The sequence below is a fragment of the Pinus tabuliformis genome, chromosome J (assembly GCF_031772625.1).
Source record: "Pinus tabuliformis cultivar Carrire ecotype Pingquan chromosome J, CPIR1, whole genome shotgun sequence".
In the NCBI taxonomy this organism is placed as follows: Eukaryota; Viridiplantae; Streptophyta; class Pinopsida; order Pinales; family Pinaceae; genus Pinus; species Pinus tabuliformis.
The window spans coordinates 995,772,278-995,793,568 of record NC_142295.1 but is presented as its reverse complement, the minus strand read 5'-3'; the positions used below and the strand labels follow the sequence as shown (position 1 = coordinate 995,793,568).

The 21,291-nt window shown below is 37.3% G+C and overlaps 1 protein-coding gene across 3 annotated transcripts in view; it reads right to left on the bottom strand.

Moving 5' to 3' along the window:
• LOC149230188 (mRNA capping enzyme family protein) overlaps positions 1-21,291 on the bottom strand; it is a 222,091-nt gene that overhangs the window by 136,079 nt on the left and 64,721 nt on the right. For 2 of the 3 annotated variants that reach the window (XM_089378888.1, XM_089378890.1), the window contains 2 exons: positions 14,932-15,033; positions 12,428-12,484 (listed from right to left, as the gene is read on the bottom strand). In XM_089378888.1, coding sequence (XP_089235014.1) covers positions 12,428-12,484; positions 14,932-15,033 — 159 coding nt within the window. The remainder of the gene's footprint in view (positions 1-12,427; positions 12,485-14,931; positions 15,034-21,291) is intronic. The other variant, XM_089378889.1, reaches the window with a different exon arrangement.

The following is a 21,291-nucleotide window of genomic DNA, read 5'->3' as shown; positions in this document are numbered from 1 at the left end:
TCTATCCAACTGTCATCAAGGGAACATCTGCAACTCTCCTTGGTGCTGTCCTCTTGCCTCTCATCTGATGTGTCTGTTGTCACCTTGGCTACTTGGTAGGCTTCCCAACAGTCCATGTGGGCTCCTCCAAACAACTCCTAAGGCCTCCTCAAGCTACCCATCAACTGATCCATGCTCAGTCAACATCTTTGACCCAACACCTACAAGAAAAACATTCCTTTGCTCACTGTTTTGAGGTATGTTCTTTGTTGTTGACTTCGGTCTAGCTAGGGCAAGACAAACAATCCCTTACAGCCCTATCCTCTAGCCCATAAATGCCCTCCACAACTGTGGGTGTCCTTAGATGGGAGGTTGGCCCTCAACACTGCAATTCTGGGCAGTTTCTAGCCCTCACAACATACTCAACCCTCCCTTCATGGTTGTGGCATCCTACAGGAAGATTGTGTAGGGTTGTGGCTGCCTTCCTAAGGGTATGCACCCCTCATAAATAACCCTAAAAACAATCCTTTGTTTGCGGCTATTTAGCAAGGAAACTCAACCCTCTTTCCAGCACTCTGTCACCCTAAAACAGGCCCTAAAACAATCCTCTTTCTCCCACATTGAGTTGCCTCTTCCTTGCTACGGCTAAATCAGAAGAGCCTCCTCCTCTACGAGCTGCACACTTGTATTGTGTTGCACAAATGGATGCTAAAACAACTCCAATTCACCCTCTATTTATAGCCAAATGAGGGGCTCCAACGAATAGATGAAGAGACAAATCCATTGGCTAATTTTTACATCAAGCCTACATTGCTTGAAAACCAATAATTAATTTTCAACTTCAAAAAATTCATTCTCCACTTCTACAACTCGGAATTCGACAATTCTCGAAGCATTGGATTCTCCTTTCCGACCTCTATTGTCTCATGCCATAACATATAGAAATGTTCTTCCGGAATTGCCCCAGACACAATTGGGTGCAAAACCCCAAGCTTGGGTTCTAAGCCCACAAGCCTACTTGTGGCGCTTTGACCTCCAACCCTCGAACACAAGGGCTTGGAGTACCTCCCAAGCTACACAAAAAACAACATAGTTCAACAACCCTATTAGGTGTTTCCAACCCACAAGGGAGTGGCATGTCCCAGCTTAACCCATCAATCCATAAGTGTGTAAAAATAATGGTTATGGAGTGGGAGAGACTTCAAAGTAGGTGCCACAACCATGAGACCAGTTAATGGGGGTCCAACATTCTAAGTGTAATGATGTAAGGATGGAGCAATCGTGGTGGCCTGAGTTACCCCTTTCCTCGGCTTGCTTTTTCTACCCCTCTGGTGTGTCTTTTACTTTAATGTTTTGTCTTCTCCAAGCCAGGGCCAAACCCATAAAGAACTTCTCTTCTTATAGAATCAATTCAAATGAGAAATCCAAGACCCAATAAACAAGACCAAAACCTCCTCCAAACACCAAGTCAGCCCTCCAAGAAATTCTTCTTCAATGAGTCAAAGTCAACTTAAGCCAAACCATACAAATATACTCCAAACTCAGATTTGCGGCCTCCAATCATAGAATTTCAGACCTGAAATTATTTCAGAATTTTTGACCCCTACAACAGCTTCCCAGAAACCCTATTTTCACATGTGTGAGAGAGAAATAGGCCGAAAACTCAAATTCTTACTTCTTCCTTGACTTTGACTTCCTTCTTTGAATTTCACTCTTCTTTTCTTCTCTTTCTTGTGTAGATCAAACTTGTTGATTTATGCTAATGAGGTCAAAGTTCCTTCTATATATGTGCTTCTCATGAGGTCAAATTAGGCCTCTTCTAGGCCAACTTTCACAAGCGGGGACGACTTGGCCTTAGAGGTCAAAACAAACTTTCTAAACATAAAAATAATATATTTTATATGTTACATATTGCCCAAATGGGTCTTATACATATAATAATGACTCTCTTGACTCATGAAAAATATTCTTTTGACTTGACAAACCCTAGAAGCATAAAATGTATGCTTGACCTAATTGAGCAATCAAATGGAGCATGAAACCCATGCTTGAAAATAATATTTTTTCTTTCTTCTTTTGCTTGTTACATAATGACATGAGTACAATGACAATTATGAAGACCGAAACTAGTTACATTTTCCAACACTCCCTTTTAACTAGGGAGGTATTCATAATTGTACAACTGGTACAAGGATACTCTCAAATTGAAATGTTATCATAAGAAGAGTCGGATTGATAAGCCATATTTAAGCATCAACATCATAACCAGCATTGTCAAATATCAACATAGCAAGGCCTTGACTAACAAGCTCTATTTCTCCACTAGGTTAAAGCACAATGCTAGGAGGCTTTACATGAGACACCACACTACCTCTCAAGGCACATACCCTATCTGGATGTTCACCAGGTATGTCCTTCTAGGACTATCCTTATCTTGGATTCCCAATCCTCAAAGAATATCGGTCCTCTTCGACCACTCTTGTCTTGGATACCCTGTCCAATCCTCAAAGAGTGTTGGTCTACGAGACTACTTCCTATCTTGGATTTCCAATCCTCAAGGAGTACTAGTCTCAAATGCTTATCCAATCCTCCATTCTCTCTCCCAGTGCCTTCACTAGACTTACAGTTGTTAGTCCTGGTCTAGTGCATGAAACATGGAGAATACAGTGTCCTATATCACTTCCTCTTTAATCAACAAAGTGATCTTCACTCCCTCTCAAATAGGGAATACATCCAAGCTCCTTCTCAACTAGGGAGTCATGTCCATAATATTTGTCTTCATTTAACAGCTACTTGTTCTTCTTGTGGAGATCATAGTAGTAGCTACAAGGGCTCCTCCTGTCACATCACTGTATCATCCCTGAACTTCGACCTTCCTGGATATCATGGAGCCAACCTCTTTCATAATTCATCTTCATGGCAGGGTTCATGCTATCACTTTCCACATCACTTTCCTAAAATCATCAATGATCATCAATAGTATCTTCTCAAACTAATAAATATAGAGCTTAGATATAGCTCCCTCTAAACATTAAGAAAGTGATCTTCATCATCATCAAAACATGACCATCAGGCTATCTCGAGACTTGCTACTTTTCCTGACAATGTGGTATGTACATTTGCCACATTTCTGCCATACATTCTTTCAAGCAATATCCACTCAATCCATGTATTTTTCAAATTGAGTTGAAATCAAATAGTTCCCATCTGCCATATGAATTTCTGCGACATATCTTTTCAGGTAGTAAAGTCATATCCCAACCAAACCATCAATACTAGATCAATATCAAAGTTACCATGTCATGATAGCCTTTTGTCAAGATATCATATTTCTGCTAGTTTCTTTTTCTCATGTCAACATCCTTTAGCATGGTCCATATTCATGCTAGAATCTTTTCCATGCTTCTAGTCTTTCAATCATTCATCAACGAGAATTCTTCATATAATGAACCAAACAAGTTTCAATGTCATGTCTATCAAAGTTTCTACAGCTTCCTTTGAAGTTGTCAGTCTTTCATACTTCAAGAAACCATATTGAATGTTGTTCTCTATCTTCATTCTTGTCTATCATGACTTCAACAGAAGAGTCCCAAACTTTATCCAAAACATACCATGCTCATGCTACCAAGCATATTTCTGCAACCAGCTATTCCTATAATAATTCTGAAAATATGAATTTAATTTTCTAATGAAGAACTAAAACATGCATAACTTTTCTTCAAACATTTATCCAGTCCACTTCCTTTAGAACAAACTACTTCTCATCTTGTAGTTAAGAATTCCTTCATGCTGCAACTGTTCTAGCTAACTTCTAGAAAGTTTGCTTCCATAATCCTTGAGTATAGTGTACTCCTACCATGTTATAATGATTCTTCTTCTACATATTGAAGAATCTCCTCACAATTGTATTCTTGTAGAGAATCTTTGTGATCCTTTCTTGCCATGACATGATGTTAAATTGTTGTTGCATGAATAGGTCCAACTTTTTCTACCCTTTGCTTTGTTAGATGGTTGCTTTTAATGCAACCGGATTATGTACATTTGAACACTACCAAATCCATATGCTTCTTATGATGCCATAATCAAGACTTCTTCTACCAATGCATTTGCATGCTCTACTCTAACTGCCATCTACTAATAAAACAAATAGTACAACCTAAAAGAGATGCAGTTTCTCAATAATAGAGATCCTTGGGATCTTCATCCCTAGGCTTCTTCTCAAGTTCATTATTATCTTATGCCATGTGAGCTCCATCCCTTTCCTTTCTTTTATTGTTCATCTTATTTTGAGGATTTTTAGGACAATCCCTTTTGAAATGTCCATACTCATTGCATCCAAAGCATTGTACTTTGGACATATCTAATTTTCCCTTTTGACGAGGTTCAAACTTTCCAAACTTCCCTTTCTTCTTCTTCTTTACTTTAGTAGCAAAGGCTTGAGACTTTCCATTAGGTTCAATATCTGTTAAATTGGCAACTAGGGCCAAACTCCATGTGAGTCAGCTTATTTATGGCAGCTGATAATTTTATTGGATCCCTCTCGTCGAGAGGTGTAGGATTGATCCAAAGATCATCCGATTCCGATAAGTATTTATGGAGATATGAATTTATTTTGTTTATGTAATTATTATCAAGCCGACCAGCAACGGCTTAGAAGCCCAAAAGACATGGCTATTCATCACCTACGTTTTAGTATAAATTGAAGAGGACTTGAGGTCATTTGGGCATGCACATTCTTCATGTGCTCTCCTCTCCACGTCTTGGGTTTTTGGAGAAGGAGAGACACTAATGAAGGATGCCCTAAGATGATGCCCTAATGGAGAACGTTGTCATAACAACGCAGGATTTGGCAGCATGGTTTAAGGATCTATATGCAGTCGTGAAGGAATAAAATACATTGCTCATCAAGACCTAGCCGCAGTCAATAACCATATCACGCAGGCCCTAGATCTGGCAGCGTAGTTTAAGAGATACGTGGATATATATATACGCAGTCATTCTGGCAGCGCAGTGGAGACATATATGTACGCATAAACAGAAGTCATAATCTCACAGTCCATACATTGTAATACGCACAGTATGGTAACCTTATCCACGCAGATCTTTACGCTAGAATGAAGGACCTTATCCACGCAGTCCATACGCTGTAATACGCACAGTATGGTAACCTTATCCACGCAGATTATACGCTGGAATGAAGGACCTTATCCACGCAGTCCATACGCTGTAATACGCACAGTATGGTAACCTTATCCACGCAGATTATACGCTGGAATGAAGGACCTTATCCACGCAGTCCATACGCTGTAATGAAGGCTATATATATGCACAGTATGGTAACCTTATCCACGCAGATTATACGCTGGAATGAAGGACCTTATCCACGCAGTCCATACGTTGTCATAAAGGCAATATATACGCGCAGCATGATAACATTATACACTGTCCATGGAAACCTTTATACAAAGTTAATGAAGCCGCAGTAAAAACCTATGTGCAGTCACGGAGACAGTCATACGAACTCGGATACTTCTGATGTTTTGAAGAGTAGTTACAAGATAAATGTCGAAACTCTGTCCACTATAATAATCATACCGTTAAGGGAATGAAGTAGCATTGGAGCCGCAGTCAAGGTTGTCAAAGCCGCAGTCATGTTAATGAAGCCGCAATAAGGGTAACGATGAAGCTGCAGTCATAGAAATGAAGCCGCAGTAAGGACAATGAAGCTGCAGTCAAAGGAAATGAATCCACATTTCTATATGGGATAAATCTAGGGTTATGTTGTGTCCTCGAATATAAGGAGCAGAAAAATCTAGGTCAGCCTCCTCTCGGCATACCTATAATAAAAATGATGCCCTCAGATGGATATAAAAGATAAGTCAGTGTGTGATCTACTACTGCCTTCACTATGACATACCTGTAGCAGCCTCAACAAGATGTATTGCAGAGCCATGGAAGAAGTTTCCATCATAACAAAGATTCTTGACATACACAAAGAAGGAGACTATATCATCACAACATGAAGCAGTCTCATCATACTTCAAGGAACAATGATAATGATCATAGTCTAGATCATGACTGAAATTGATCATACATAGATGTGATCTCATAGTCTCGGAAGAACTCAGTGCAGCATGATGCGTGGGCAGCATGAAGCATAATGATGTGTGAGCAGCATGAAGCAACATGGACATGGGCAGCATGAGATCATGGAAATGAAGGGCAGCATGATGATGGATAAGATCATGGACATGAGCAACGTAGTATGGTGCAGTATGAGTGGTACAGCAAGAGGACCAGATGCAGCACGATGATAGGTATCAGTTGAAGCAGAATGTCTTCAACTGATCTCATTGTTATAGAAGATGATCTATGCTTAGATCTAGACAAGTCAAAGTGTTGACTTCTGTTGTAATTGTACTCTCTCTCTCTCTCTCTTTCTCTGCTGAACTTTGAAGATAAAAGAAGATTTGATCAAAGGGTTTCCCCACACATTGTGGGGTTTGTCCCTGGCTTGCGCCATATCTTGTGTCCTCTTGTCTTGGCTTGTCTTCTGCATATTATATTTATGTTCTATCTGCAGTTTATCGTAATGCTGATGTGATTGCTAACTGTGAAAATTTAAATAAATTTCTCTAGCATAGAACATACCAAAAATTAACAATATCATCCTTTGCCTTCAACCTAGTCTCTTCTAGCATGCATTAAGACCATATTCATAGAAGCTTGGAGTGTTTTTCCTTGAGTAAATGCTAGTTACAAAACTGCTCCATTTAGGGATTAGAGCATTAAGTATGCAAATTGTCAATTTTGTATCTGAAACAACTTCACCAAGAGCTACAAGTTGATCCTTCAGTTGTGACATCTTTACAAGATATGAAGATATGTCTTCATCAAATGATAGTCTTGTCTTGTATAATCAACTACTGAAAGATATCTTTCACCAAGAGCTACAAGTTGATCCTTCAGTTGTGATATCTTTACAAATATGAAGATATGTCTTCATCAAATGATAGTCTTTTCTTGTATAACCGACTCCTCAAAGATATACTTTGTCCTGAAGTACTAACTATATATAATTTTGTCAACCTTTCATAGATGTCTTTTGATTTGCTCATTTCTGCAACAAATGGAACAAGATGATCCTTGATAGATTCAATAAGGATCCTTTGAGCCCTTATTTCTTCCTTAAAGTACTTGTTCAATTCTTGGGTTTTCTTTTGTTTGGTTCTGCAACTTTGCCCTGAACATAGTCCATGACATCATTCTCTATGAGTATTAGGTCTATCCTCTTCTTCCATGCTTGGAAGTTTGATGTCCCATCAAGCTTGTCGCTTTCCTTATAGAATGAAGTCATTTGATTTGTAGCTTGAGACATGAAGAGCAATATGATCCTTACTTGTCAAAAGATACACTGACTTGAAGATGAGACCTCCTTGATGCTTTCAAGAGTTCTTCAATGGTATCCTTTCAAGCTTGCTTTAATGATACTCCCACAGTGCTTTGACATTTCTTCAAGCTTACTTCAATGATGGTCCCAAGATACTTATTACTCCTTCAAAGATGTCTTCCAATATCCACAAGGAGATCTTCCAAGACAGAGAGAGAGATCAATGTTCTTTCCCAAGATGCTTTCTTGTAATCAAGGGTCTTCAAAATGTCCTTTCCCAAGATGTTCTCTTGTACTTAAGAGCCTTCAAATTTAGTAGCCTTCCTTATAACCTTTCTTATGTTGTTCCTTGTATCCTTGCTTATGTCCTTTCTTATATTCTTCCAAGGTGACTAGAACAAATGTCTTCCTCTTATGTTCTCAAGAGTGATCTTCCAGTTGCCTCTTCCTTCACCTTAGCTCTGATACCATGTTGAGAAATCAATAGGGAAGCACTTAGGGTGATTTCTCTTACTTTTGATAATTGCTTGTGACGTTATGTTAACTTCTTCTTCTTCTTTTTATTATGTTATTTTAGAATTACCAAACCATAAACAATGAAGATCACATAAAACAATGAACACAAGGTGTAGGCTCCAAGCTAGGGCAAAACCCAGAAAGAAAGTGTTCTCTTCTTATAGAATCAATTCAAATGAGAAATCCAAGACCCAATAAACAAGACCAAAACCTCCTCCAAGCACCAAGTCAACCCTCCAAGAAATTCTTCTTCAATGAGTCAAAGTCAACTTAAGTCAAACCCTTCAAATCTGCTCCAAACTCAGATTTTCGGCCTCCAGTCAATGAATTTCAGACCTGCAGTGATTTCAGAAATCTCGGCCCTGCAACAGCTTCCCAAAAACCCTAATTTCGCACATGTGAGAAAGAAATAGGCTGAAAACTCAGATTCTCGCTTCTTCCTTGACTTTGACTTTCGCTCTTCTTTCTTCTCTTTCTTGTGCAAATCGAACTTGTTGATGAGGGTTTGCTAATGAGGTCTAAATTCCTTTATATATATGCTTCTCATGAGGTCAAATTAGGCCAATATTCACAACCAGGGTTGACTTGGTCTTGGAGGTCAAAATAGACTTTCTAAACACAAAAATAATATCTTTTATATGTTACATCTTGCCCAAATGGATCTTATACATATAATAATGACTCTCTTAACTCATGACAAATATTATTTTGACTTGACAAACCTTAGAAGAATAAAACGTATGCTTGACCTAAATGACCAATCAAATGGAGCATGAAACCCATGCTTCAAAATAATATTTTTTTCTTTCTTCTTTCACTTGTTACATAAGATATACATAGTGACATGAGTACAAAGGCAATTATGAATACCGAAGCTAGTTACATTTTCCAACATAATCAAGAAAGATGGAAAGTGGTAAGTATGGATTACCTTAGACATGCTATATCAATCAATGCCTCCCCAATAGTGCCCTTCCTAAACCCTAAGGCCTCAAAGGAGGTTCCACTAGACTAGAGTCAAAGACTAACCTCCCAAGTGAAGTGTGGGAACAAGGATACAATCAAGATTGGTCAATCATCCAATTTGCCCCATGATCCATATTAATATGCCCATAACATTAAATGAAAGCACGTGATTGCAAGAATGGTTAGAGTACCTGCTGAGAGATGACCCACCTTCCTTCAAGAAGAAATGCCAAATGGGAGAGAGATCTAACTGGAGCAATAGGTGGAGAACTCTGGCATAGTGTTATGTGCTAACTATCATGGGGCTACTGGTTGCTAGCTATCAAATGAGGAGAAAAATTTTCTCCTATGGGTTACCCACTTTTGGTGGGTAACAATGACACCAAGCCCCCCTCTTTCCTTCTCCAACATGCAAAAAACACAAATGAAGAAAATAAACCCAAAAGAAAGTTGCTTTAAGCCTCATGAGTTCCACTGGCAACCAATTTTTGAGGTCATGGCGAGATTATTTTCCCCAAAAATCATGATTATGTGTAAAAATCATGATGTTAAGTTTGAGGAACAAGTCATGCTTTTTTTGGGCCAAAATATTAGCTAGCCGAAAAACTGTGACTTCTCAACACATCAATAATTTTTCAATGATGTTATCAACACTAGTTTTTAGTAGTGTTATCAAGATCGGACCAAACCGGTCTGAACCAGCCAATCCGACCGTTTTGAGACACAAACCAGTTCAGACTAGTGACTTGAACCATTTTGGTAGGTTTAGTACCGAACTAGCCAGTAAAGTCGCAGACAATGCAACGAGTGGGCTTATTTTGCTTGTGGCATTCTCCTTTATCTTTCATTTTCATCCTTTTACTTAAATTTTTAACATTACCATGAAATGACTCAAAATGTTTGAGAGTGGTTCCGACCTCCTTGGATTTCATATGGAGAAAGTTGAATTTTAGATCTCAATCAAAATCCAATTGACTTAATAGTTTTTCAGGATTTCAAGATTGGGGATATCAAACTAGCATTTAATCAAGAGCACCAATCCCTCTATGTGTTGGAAAAGTAACTAGGTTCGGTCTTCATAATTATTTATGTACTTGTATCAATTTGTATTTTATGTAAAAGAAGAAAATATTATTTTTGTAAAAGCATGGGTTTCATGCTCAAGGTCATTTGTCATTAGGTCAAGCATCCATTGAATGCTCCTAGGGCTTGTAAAGTCATTGTCAAATGTAAAAAGACCCTTTCGGGCATTATGTATCAAGAAATGTATTTATTTTGAAGTCTAGAAAGTCCTCAAGACTCCCAAGACCAAGTCAGCCTCTCCTCTTGACAAGTCAACCTCATTGGAAGGAATTCGACCTCATGATAAGCCTATATAAGGAAAGGGACTTTCCTCACTTTTTGGATACAGGCAATCATTATTGATCTAAAGTAGAAGGTAGGATAACAAGAGTGAAAGAGGCAAGAAAGCTAGGTTTCTAGTTGCAAGGAAGGAAGAGTCCAAGCGAACCAAGACAACCACAAATTTCTCTGTTTTAGTCACAGTACGAATTGTTGAAGGTAACTAGGGTTACCGCAAGTCCGAGTTCTAGCAGGCCGAGATTGCAGACCTTATCTAGAGGGTCGAGATCTTGTTTGAGCTTATTTTGTGGTCAACACTTGTTGACTTGGGCAGCTTTATCTTGCTTGAAGAATATTGGTTGGAGGGCCAATCTAGTGGTTGGTGGAAGTCTCCTGTATTAGGTCTTGGAGGTCTCATGTTGATCTAATTCTATAAGAAGTGGATTGTTCGGGTTTTCCCCAAGTTGTGGGGTTTTGCCTTGGCGTGGAGCCTATATCTTGTGTTATTTGTATTTCACGATCTTCATGTTTTGATAATTACTTGATGAAGGAGTAAAAAAATATAATAAAATTCCAACTAATATCACAAGTAATTATCAAGTTAGGAAAATCAACATTAATCTACAAACTCAGTGATTTTCCAACACTATGTACCTTCTAAAAATGTACCCATCACTCAAACAAAATCTTGAATTGACATACTACCATTTTTTATCTTATTTTAATGCTTAGAGGATGATATTGATGAAAAAATCCCAATATAGGCAAAGATTTTGATGATATGTAGATATTTGTTGTAGCATGATTTTTTTTGGATGCTAGAGGCCATCTAGGTCATGTTTTTGATGTATTTTCGGTCCAAAGATGGATTGCAGTTTGCACTCGGTGTTATTTCAGTTATGTGCACCCTTGCATGCTCTATAAATGAGAACTTTTGTTTATTTGTGTATAAATGGTTTGGATTCATATGGATGCATGTGAATATATGTGGTTTTCTTTAAAATTTGAATATTTTGTGTTTTTGGTTGACCAGTTTTTTGGTTCGGTTGTTTTAACAGTTTCGGTCCGATTTTGACCTATTCCCGGTCTAGGGGGTCTACTGGTTCGACGACCAGTCCGGTTTTGATAACATTGGTTTTTAGCTCTATTTGGAGATGATAGCACCCTTGGAGGCACTTTCACTCACATGTGTGGGTTCATTTGAGGATAATTTTTATGTTTTAGAATTAATGAGGCTATTTTGGGGTTTGGCTTGGCAACCTATCCACCTTGTATCATGGATATGATATATTTACTTTGAGGAGCTATGTCGCACATTATTATATTCTTCATCATAGAAAGAGAAGGACAATGTCTAAGAGGATGTGGGATGGAATTCAAATTTTACAATAGCAATAGGAATGTAATAGTAGTCAAGAATAAGCTTATCTAAACGGGAAACATAGCTCTTGAAATATCAACCATCAAAATGGAGAGTCATATGGTGAAAGTAGAAGAATCTAGCAGAGATGGAGATAAGGGTGAGGGACTACTACTAGAAAGAGTTAAAACCAAAGAAGCATGATCAGGAAAGGGAAGTAGGTCAGAGACATGGAAATTATGAATTTGAGGAATCAAAGTCTGGATATCGAGCATTGGCACCCCCAGCATGAGAGAATCAGGTGTATCTGCTGGAATCTGAAATATGTCTAGGATAATTTTATTTCCATGTATAGGCATCAAACGCAAAAAATCTTATCAGATGTTAATGAAAGAATTGCTGTCAAAGAAAAATAAATTACATAAGACATTCTGAGCAACAAAACTCTGGTAAATACATGGGGTAATGTCCACATGGTTTTGGCACAACAAAACAGCTTTTCAAGATTCCATCAACACTGATTTTGAAGTAGCATTCTGCCTCCTTAAAGTCAAATAATAATCACAAAAAGCTGCCAAAACTCCATTCAAAACCATTTTAGATTTGCCTTACAAACTGTGTTATGATCATATCCAGCTCTGTACTGTTTCTATGCTTCTGGGTTTTATTTCACAAGAGTCAAATGCAGTCTAAAATCATATCAGGCAGTTTCAAATCTTAAAACACAGATCAGGCAACTGTGTTTATATACAATCATACCAAGTATTGCTATAGCAAAAGAACTCATTTAATTGAGCATTTTTTTTGAAACATGAGCAATACACTGCATGAAAGGAAAAAGGAAAGAGATTCATTCAATTGGAGCAAACATGCACCTGGCAGCTACATATATCAAACGGTGCATCATCTTGCAATGCCTTGTCCAAAGGGACCTGAAACCCATTATCAGAATCAGTATAAGAATATAAAGACATATACAAAAATAAAAATAAAATCAGTATGGAAAAAAATTATTCAGGATGAAATTTGCCCTATAACTATTCCAGAATATAGATGTAAAATGTTGATTTCAGGCTGAAAATGCTTTTGGCCATTTAAATTCTTGCAGCATATAGCTTTAAGAAAATGATTGTGCTAGCCCATTTCAATATCGTGCAAATAATTTTCCATTGAAGAGCCTTGATAGAAGAGTGAAGGTTAAAGCATATGTGATGTTCCCCATTTTTGTGCATGTAAAAATCACTAGGAATTTTGCAAAATTTTGGAAATATTAAAAAGGGGAAATATTATTTTGTGAGAGAAGGGAGAAATTGTTATTTTAATGGATGGCGGCAAAATAATATTTTATTGGAGGAAGGCAAAATATTATTTTAATGGAAAATGGCGACAAACTAATATTTTATTGGGGAGTGAAGGAAAATTATTATTTTATTGGAGAATGGCAGCAAAATAATATTTTATTGAGAAAGGAGGCAAATTACTATTTTATTTAAAATGGCAGCAAAAAGTCTCCTAGTGGAAAATGGGTCCCACCAATAAAATAATAGGGAAAAAGGAGAATCTAGAAGCTAGGAGGCTCAATGGAGAATTATAAATAGAGGATTGGACTCAATTGGAAGGCATTCTATTCTATCATTTCTATTTGACATTGTGCAATGTGAAAAAGATCAAGCAAGTTTCAAAAGTTTCAAGTAAAACTCATTAGCTAATTTCGGTGGACTTCGAGTGCCACCCTAGTTAGCTTGTTGGGAAGATTATTTCAGATCTTCCATTGATATATATTGCAGAGAATATCAAGCATATAATTCAATTGTTTGCAGGTGCTCTAGCATTGTGAAATTTTAATTTGTTTGCAGGACTATATCATCTTCAAGGGCCAAGTCCATTCCTTTTCAAGAGGTCCGAATACCAAGAGTTTGGGGTGGTCGATTTCTGAACCAGATCGTCAAGGATGAGTTACACAAATCAGGGCTCAAATCTGATAGTTAAAGGGGATTATTTTTACAGTGAATAGAAGGCCGTGTTATGTCATTTGTGGGTTGAATCCCTTGCTAAAGAAGGGGCTGTATTTAAATCTGAAAGAGGGTCGATTTGGTTGAAGGAGAGTGCCAAGTTTCCTTGCCGGAAGGCATATGGATCAGTCTCACTATTTGCTTGAATTTGTTTGCTGAACAAGGGACGAGTTACTCATTTTATGGGTTGCGTGTGCCTTCATTCTTGCAGGCTGTCAGTGGGGTATACAAGGAGGATGTGTTGCCAAGTTTCTTGCAAGCCGTGGCCTTTCTCTCAGCTATTATTTCACTCATTTGTTGGCTGAGTCATCTCTGCATTCAAATCTCATAAGCACTGGGTGTGGAGGGTGTGTTTCTATGCTCTAGTGATGGGTAAATGTTGCTGGTGTATTTCTGAACAGATTAATAGAGTCAAAGATCAGCTACAGCCATTCTGGGACCATATTCCTGAGTTAGTACAGCTGGAATTATTCTATACTTATGACTGAAATATTGAAGGTTCCTATGCTGAAACAGAGCCAGGTTCCTCCTCTCTTGTATGCACTGTGTTTCCTTTATTTAAATAAAAGAAGAGATCTGTTTCTTGCTTAAATCAAAGAAGAGAGCTGTTTCTTGCTTATATTTCTGAGTTTAATGTAAATCAGTCCATGATGATTTGGGGTTCCATTTTGGGTATGTGTTAAGTGTTGTATACTTTTATTTGAAAGCCAATTATAAGAAGTCACCTACAGTACTATCATTCAAACTGTTTGTTGAAATACCTCAATGAACAAGAATATGTAAACTCAGAAAATTTTGTGGATTTTTCAAGAGGTTTTGGAAAGGGAACATTGCAGCATATCAAAAACAGAATCAGCAGTAGAGAACATACAATCAGGAGACATGCTAAAAATTATGCAAGCAATAAACATTTTCTCATCACATGAATCTAGAGAATACCTTCAACCAGCTATGAGGTTCATTACATCTTTTTATAATTATTGCACAAATTAACACAACTACAGTGAGAAAAACCATATAGGAAAGGTTAAAATATATTCAAATTCCATCCATAATTCCATAAAGTGCCTTGATAAAGTTTAGAGAATCTATTTAAACACACTAAAAATATGGCAAACATTGGAACTGTTTCCTCAATATTTTACAATCTTGGCAAATTCACCCAATGGAGTTCATGTAAAAAATCCCATGCATAATGCTTGCATGAAGTGTCTATTGAAGCTAGAGAATATGTTGAAACACTCTAGAAATTATAACGTCAGAACCCTTAGCCAAATGCTTTAGAATCATCATGCTTTTACCTAATGGAGTAGTTAATCAGCAGAAGTTGCTATTGATAATTAATAAAATGATTAAAAATACTTAACCTCATAACAGTCTGCACAAATAAGGCGGGCTGGGAATGAAAATTTCTTTCGCCTGTGTATCTGGTCAGCCTCACCATTATAGCGAGTCCTACAGTCTTCTATCTGAAGAGCACAATAGCAATTTTTTATTAGCTCACAAACAGCTTATAGCACCAGAAAGACTAAAATATAACTACATATAATGATACAATCTAACCTAGAAAATCAAATGATAAAGTCAAAATTTACTAAGTGGATATTGACCATCCATTCTTAACTTCTCTGCCAAGGACGACCTTGCCAAGATTAGTTTCTTGTATCTTTTTATCCATGTGGAGGTAGTTTTCCAACTTTTCCCTCATTGTCTCCTGGTCTGCATTCAGCGCACACATAGTATTGCATTCCTTGATTCACATTCAACCACAATGTTACTTGATTTAAAGAATAAAACAATCTTTTGTCGCAAGTCATTTTGCACCGCAATGTGATTGGATAGATCACAGTTCATCTTTCCTTCTTTTGTCATCATTCCTCAAGGGGCACATTTTGCAAAAGTTTGTTTCAGCCATTATAATTCTGATGATTTCCTCTGAAGTTTAAAGCACAATTTTATGTCGTACATGTTGAATGTCTGTGTTACCCTAAGCATTAGATCCTCTCCTTAGAGCACATGAAGAAGCACTACATACTCTCTTCAAAGCACGCCAAACATACTGATGAGATTTTACTGTTTGTTTTCTCAGAAGAGAAGATGATTTCAAGCACGCCCCAGGTTACCTAGACAGTGCCTTCGCCACACACATGTTTCATGCATACCTCACAAGCCATTAAAAAAGCATGGATGCCTGATAAACCTGGAGTTATGCTAAAGCCCTAAGTGTCACAAAATCAATATCAAAATCAAAATGAAACAAATATTCTCCCAAGGTTTTTCTAGGCTTCAGGCAATGTTTTTCAATTTTTGCAACTCTGATATTGATCCATTAATTTCTCTGTCGTATGTAGTGAGACTTCCCATCAACATAGTCTAAAATTTTACAACAGTTTTAATGAAATTAGGACCACCTGACTAGATCTATTGGGTAGGACCTGGCTATTGCATATACAAGCTGCAATATAGGTTAAATAATTATGACAGTTCGAATGAAACTAGGCACAACCTCTTACCAGATCTTACAGATAGGGCTAAGCTATAACATAGCATGACCAAAGAAGAAGATCAAACCAAAATCAGCCGATAATAGAGTGAAGGAAAAGATGTTAGATGAAGAAAAGTCATTCAGAGAACCATCTCATAAACAGCCATTAAAAAGTCCAGGCACGAGGTTGACATATTTTTTTTCCACTAGATCTCCTTTAATATACTAAAAGTTTCCATATTAATTTTATAATGAAGGGATTATTTTCAAAGGGGTTCTGCCGCTATACTCAAGTCATATACCTTCTTCATCTGCAATCACTAGCTAAACAGAGTATTAAATCCAAGTTCATTGATATTCCTCTATTTCCCAAGCTCTTTTAAGGTCCATTCAATGTAGCTATCTTGCCAAGATACCAAGACTTCAAAGAATGTAGTTTCTCAAAATAGCCAATACAACATAGGTAGATTCCTCTTTCCTGTTGGCAGTGGATACCTTGCCTTTTATACATAAGACTGCAGCAGCTAGCCATTGGCTTCTAGTTTGCATTACATAACGACAATCTCAATAGTCTTCATTATTCTTAAGTAATCTTCCTGAGTTACACAAAATGATATAAACAGAACACAGAATTGACATAAAGTATAATTACATGCATATGTATGGATACTAGCAAATAGAAACAAAAAAAAAATTATCATTATTATTATATAAATATGCCACTTTTCCAGCCTTGGGCATACTCAGTGTTTGTATTTTGTATCACCAAAACTTTGTCACCGTTATATATACATGTGTTTTATCTTGAGGATGTACTATTGTAGAGTTTCTCTCTCTTTATTTTATTTTCAGCATTTACTAGGAGCTGCATTTGTGCTCCCACATTGTATTCATACTGATTGTATTCTTGAGTCCTATTGACCTACTTTTGTGGTCATTGGTTGGACATTAACAAAATTATCTCATCCATCTGGACTCACTAATTGACTAACTTAGTTAAAGCTGTACATATGCCATAAGGATATTATTATAATAAATAACTTAAAATATTATTTATCAATCCCCTTTCAATATTTTTAGGCATTAGATTGAACATTACAATTTAAAACCTGACACTTGCTAAAATGCTTCAATGTTTTATAATGTTCATGCTTCTACATAATCCCCTCATTATGTTAAAACTTAATACATAGCTTTAAACATTATTTATCAATCTATTATGAACATAAATATCTATGTTGCACAGGGACCCATACCCCCTAAAGAAACCCGCATACCCTATGTCCCCACATTCCACGGACTTGTGGATACTTGGGAAATGTCCCCAAATTGTTGGGAACTTCATTGGGAACACATGGACTTCCTTGCTGTCCCCAAGACATTCCGGGCAGATTTCAGGGGCATTCTAGAGAGATTTTAGGGATGTACTGGAAAGATTTCAGGGATATTCTGGGCAGATTTTAGGGATAATCTGGGCATATATCTTCAGTTTTGACAATCATGAACATTGATGATTGGACAATATGATCACTTTTCCCATCCATTATTTTTGTATTGCACTGAATCTAAATCTGTTGTACAGGTTGCAGCTCAAAACATGGTTTTGTATGATGATGGGTTTCATTTGGGTTTCTAATAATTTAAATATTGTATTTTCAACAACAAAATTACAATAAACAAAACCTCTATGTCAAGAAAACAGGAAATGCAACATTTCAAAGCACTGATCCTTGTGGTTATTGCTCTTTCTTTTTTTCATTTTTCAGGTCATCTCAGCTTTTACATATTGTACATGGGTTCCAGGAGTCATTCAAGTCCAATGTTTCCACCATCCCAACCTCAAGCATTGCAAAAAACAATCAAACAGGAAATGCAACATTTCAAAGCGCTGATCCTTGTGGTTATTGCTCTTTCTTTTTCTCATTTTTCAGGTCATCTCAGCTTTTACATATTGTACATGGATTTCCAGGAGTCATTCATAGCAGTGTCTTGGATTGGTACTAAAAGTTTGAATAAATTCTTATTCAATCACCTTCTTAATGAAATATGAATCTAATCTCTTTATAGAATCAAAGTATTTTATAGTGGTTTTCAATACAGTTGTAAAAGTTTGCAAAATCTCTTGAGAAGGGAATGCCTTTTACATTTAGCATAATCATCATTAACAAGAAATATGAAGAAAAGCTGCTATAGAGACAATTCTTTATCTCATAGACCATTCATGGACTTTATTGCAAATTGAAAATAGTTACACTTAAGTTTCCTAAAGCTAAACTGCATTTTACTCATGTCTAGTGGCCAATAATGGAAAGTCACTCAACCCTTTTTAAGTTGCTCAAGATTTTTCAGAATTGGCAAGTGTAAGGGTTGTGCATAATACCATATAATATAGCTTGTTATGCTTATAAGCTTGAAGCAAATACAAATGCTAATAGTGAATTTTGAATTTTAATATATATATATATATATGAGTGTTGCGAACATCGCGATCGGGATTAAATCAGCGAGGGTCCGAAATTAGAAAAAAAATCGGCAAATACAAAAATATTCATTTTTTTCAATTTTTTTAATATCTAAAGCATCCACAACATAAAATAAATGCATTGACACATAAATATGATAAAAGAACTAATATATAAGATGTGTAATATCATTTCTAGTGCTACATCACACATAACAGTGAATCATGTCATGAATACTAAGTCCTGAGTCCCAACTCAGCCTCAAAATATCAACAAAAAATATAATAATGTATCTCATATCATGATTCATAATGTCATATACAATTAAATGAACCAAATAAGTAATACTATTGATTTCCTCTACCCCTCTTGCGAGAAAATGCAACAGTTTTCCCTCTAGATGTAGATGGTTGTGGAGCTGGCAATGGACTCTGTTGTACTCTAGAAGCTGAAGAACTAGGAGCTATAAGAGGTAGACCACGTCCTTTACTGGTGACAGGGGTAGGTGGTGTCATCTCCTCCTCTAGTCGCTCCTCCTCCTCTACACCCTCCACTACCTCCTGCTCTAATCAATCAAGGGCCAACTCCATGATAGGCCTCTTGACCTCAACCCTCCATGCAGCAGTGGTGTCAATCACATCCAATGAGATGGCCTCCACATCAGGTGTCCTCTCAAGTTGCCTCACCCACAATCGAAGATTGTAGTAGACGTAGACCATGTCATTAAGTCGTTGGGACTCCAACCTGTACAAGGGTCATAAATTAATAAATTATAAATAATAAAATAATAATTATAAAAAAATATTATTTAATGAATTCAAAAAATTAATTGGACATTTGGAATATCTTAATCTGTTGCGCTTCTTGGTGTGTATTTTTTCAAATACATCATGAGGAGCTACATGTCTGGCTGAGCACTCGAATGGCAAGCCTTCGGAGATTGGATACTCTGCCACCATAGCTTCTCCACCATGCATATACAACAAATAATAAAACATAAGAAAAAAATGAAAATTGAAAGTTGAAGCAAAGTATGAACCTAAAGAGACAATGAAATTTGAAACAAACTAAAGCTTACCTGGCATTTTAGTCTTCCTATCCACAACAGCCATGTCAAAGCTAAATGTGCCACCTGCCATCTTGTATATCTCCATTTATTTGGAGATTTCTGCACGTTCTGCTGGAGATGGCACCATCCTTTGAACACAAGTGAAGAATCCATCCATGACCTCAACATCAAATCACTTCCCATAGGACTTGTTGTTTCTCAAACTCCTCATCCCCCTTATGATCATACTAGGTCCGAATGGATTCTTTGGCCCTATCCATGGCCCCATTGCGGGCTTCTCTCCATCAACTAATTGAAGAACCTTTACCAAAGGTTCAGTAAAGCTACACACCTCCTGCACTCCCACCCAGAAGCTTTTCTGATATGAAACTAACCTCCATATGGCCTCTCCCTCTGGTTTGTGGCTAAATGCCAAAGCATGCCACTCCTCTGAAAGAAACATTCTCTTCACATCCCACATAGAATACAAGAGAGATTGAAGAGATATGAAACTGGTGGCAAATCATGTAATGGCAATGGCAAGGCGCGCCAACTCTTTCTTGTTGGTGAATGTTCTCATCAAATGAAGCACTGATGCATGATTATATATAAATTTTGTAATGTTTTTTGATGACTCAACAATATCCTTGACAAAAGGAATTTTTCCTATGTCCTCCAACATCACATCAATGCAGTGTGCAGCATAAGGTATCCAAAATAAGGTAGGATGTCTCTCCATAGGCATCTTGTCAGCAGCAACATAATTTGCATCATAATCCATTACGACTTGGACAACATGTTGTCGACTGACCTCCTGAATGAACACATCCAACAAATCACATAATAATTGTGCATCTTTGATATGTACAGATGCATCAACAGATTTCATAAACATTGTCCCCTTGGGACAATTAACCAAGAAGTTAATAAGGCTTCTACCCTTTTGATCGGTTCAACCATCTGACATCACAATGCATCCTGTGTGTGCCCATGATGCCCTAAACTCCTCCAATCTCTTAGTGCAGTCAACCTTTTCATTTTGAAGAATGTGCCCTCTAAAGTCATCATAAGAAGGGACTTTGTACCCTGGGCCAACAATAGCAATAGCATCAACCGCAAGCTGGAAAAATGGATTGTTCCTTGCAACGCTGAAAGGAATATCACTCCAAAGAAGAAACTTGCCCAACAACTTGTCAGCTTCTTCTTTCTCCCTTTTTAATAACTGAAGAGATAGATGGTTGTGAACCAGTGGTGGTTCTAGAACAAAAAATGATGAAGTAGCTTCAGGATTGGCTGTAGATGCTGACGGTGAAGTAGAACTAGTACCACTCTCATGTTCACCTCCCAATCCTAACACTCTACTCCCTACTAGTTGATTCTTCAGAGCTGACTTGGACAATTTGGTTTGCTTTATTTCTTCCAATGATCTGAAGGCTCTTTGGATGATTTCTGGATTTGTATTTGTGTAAGGCCGTACCTCATGTCCGGGAACTTGTGCAAGGTGATACTTCAATCTGTATACCCCCCTGTCATATGATGCCCACATAAATCGCAAGTCAAATTTGATCTGTCAAACCAAGTCAAATTTGAATTGTCAAACCCTCCATCAAGTTCACCAAATTCGTACAGAGGGTCCAATTTCCTTGGCATATATGTAACTTTGTTGAACTCTTGAGTTTTAATGTAAGATGAAGTTTGAAAATTTGAACCTAGGGCACAAGAAGAATTGCAA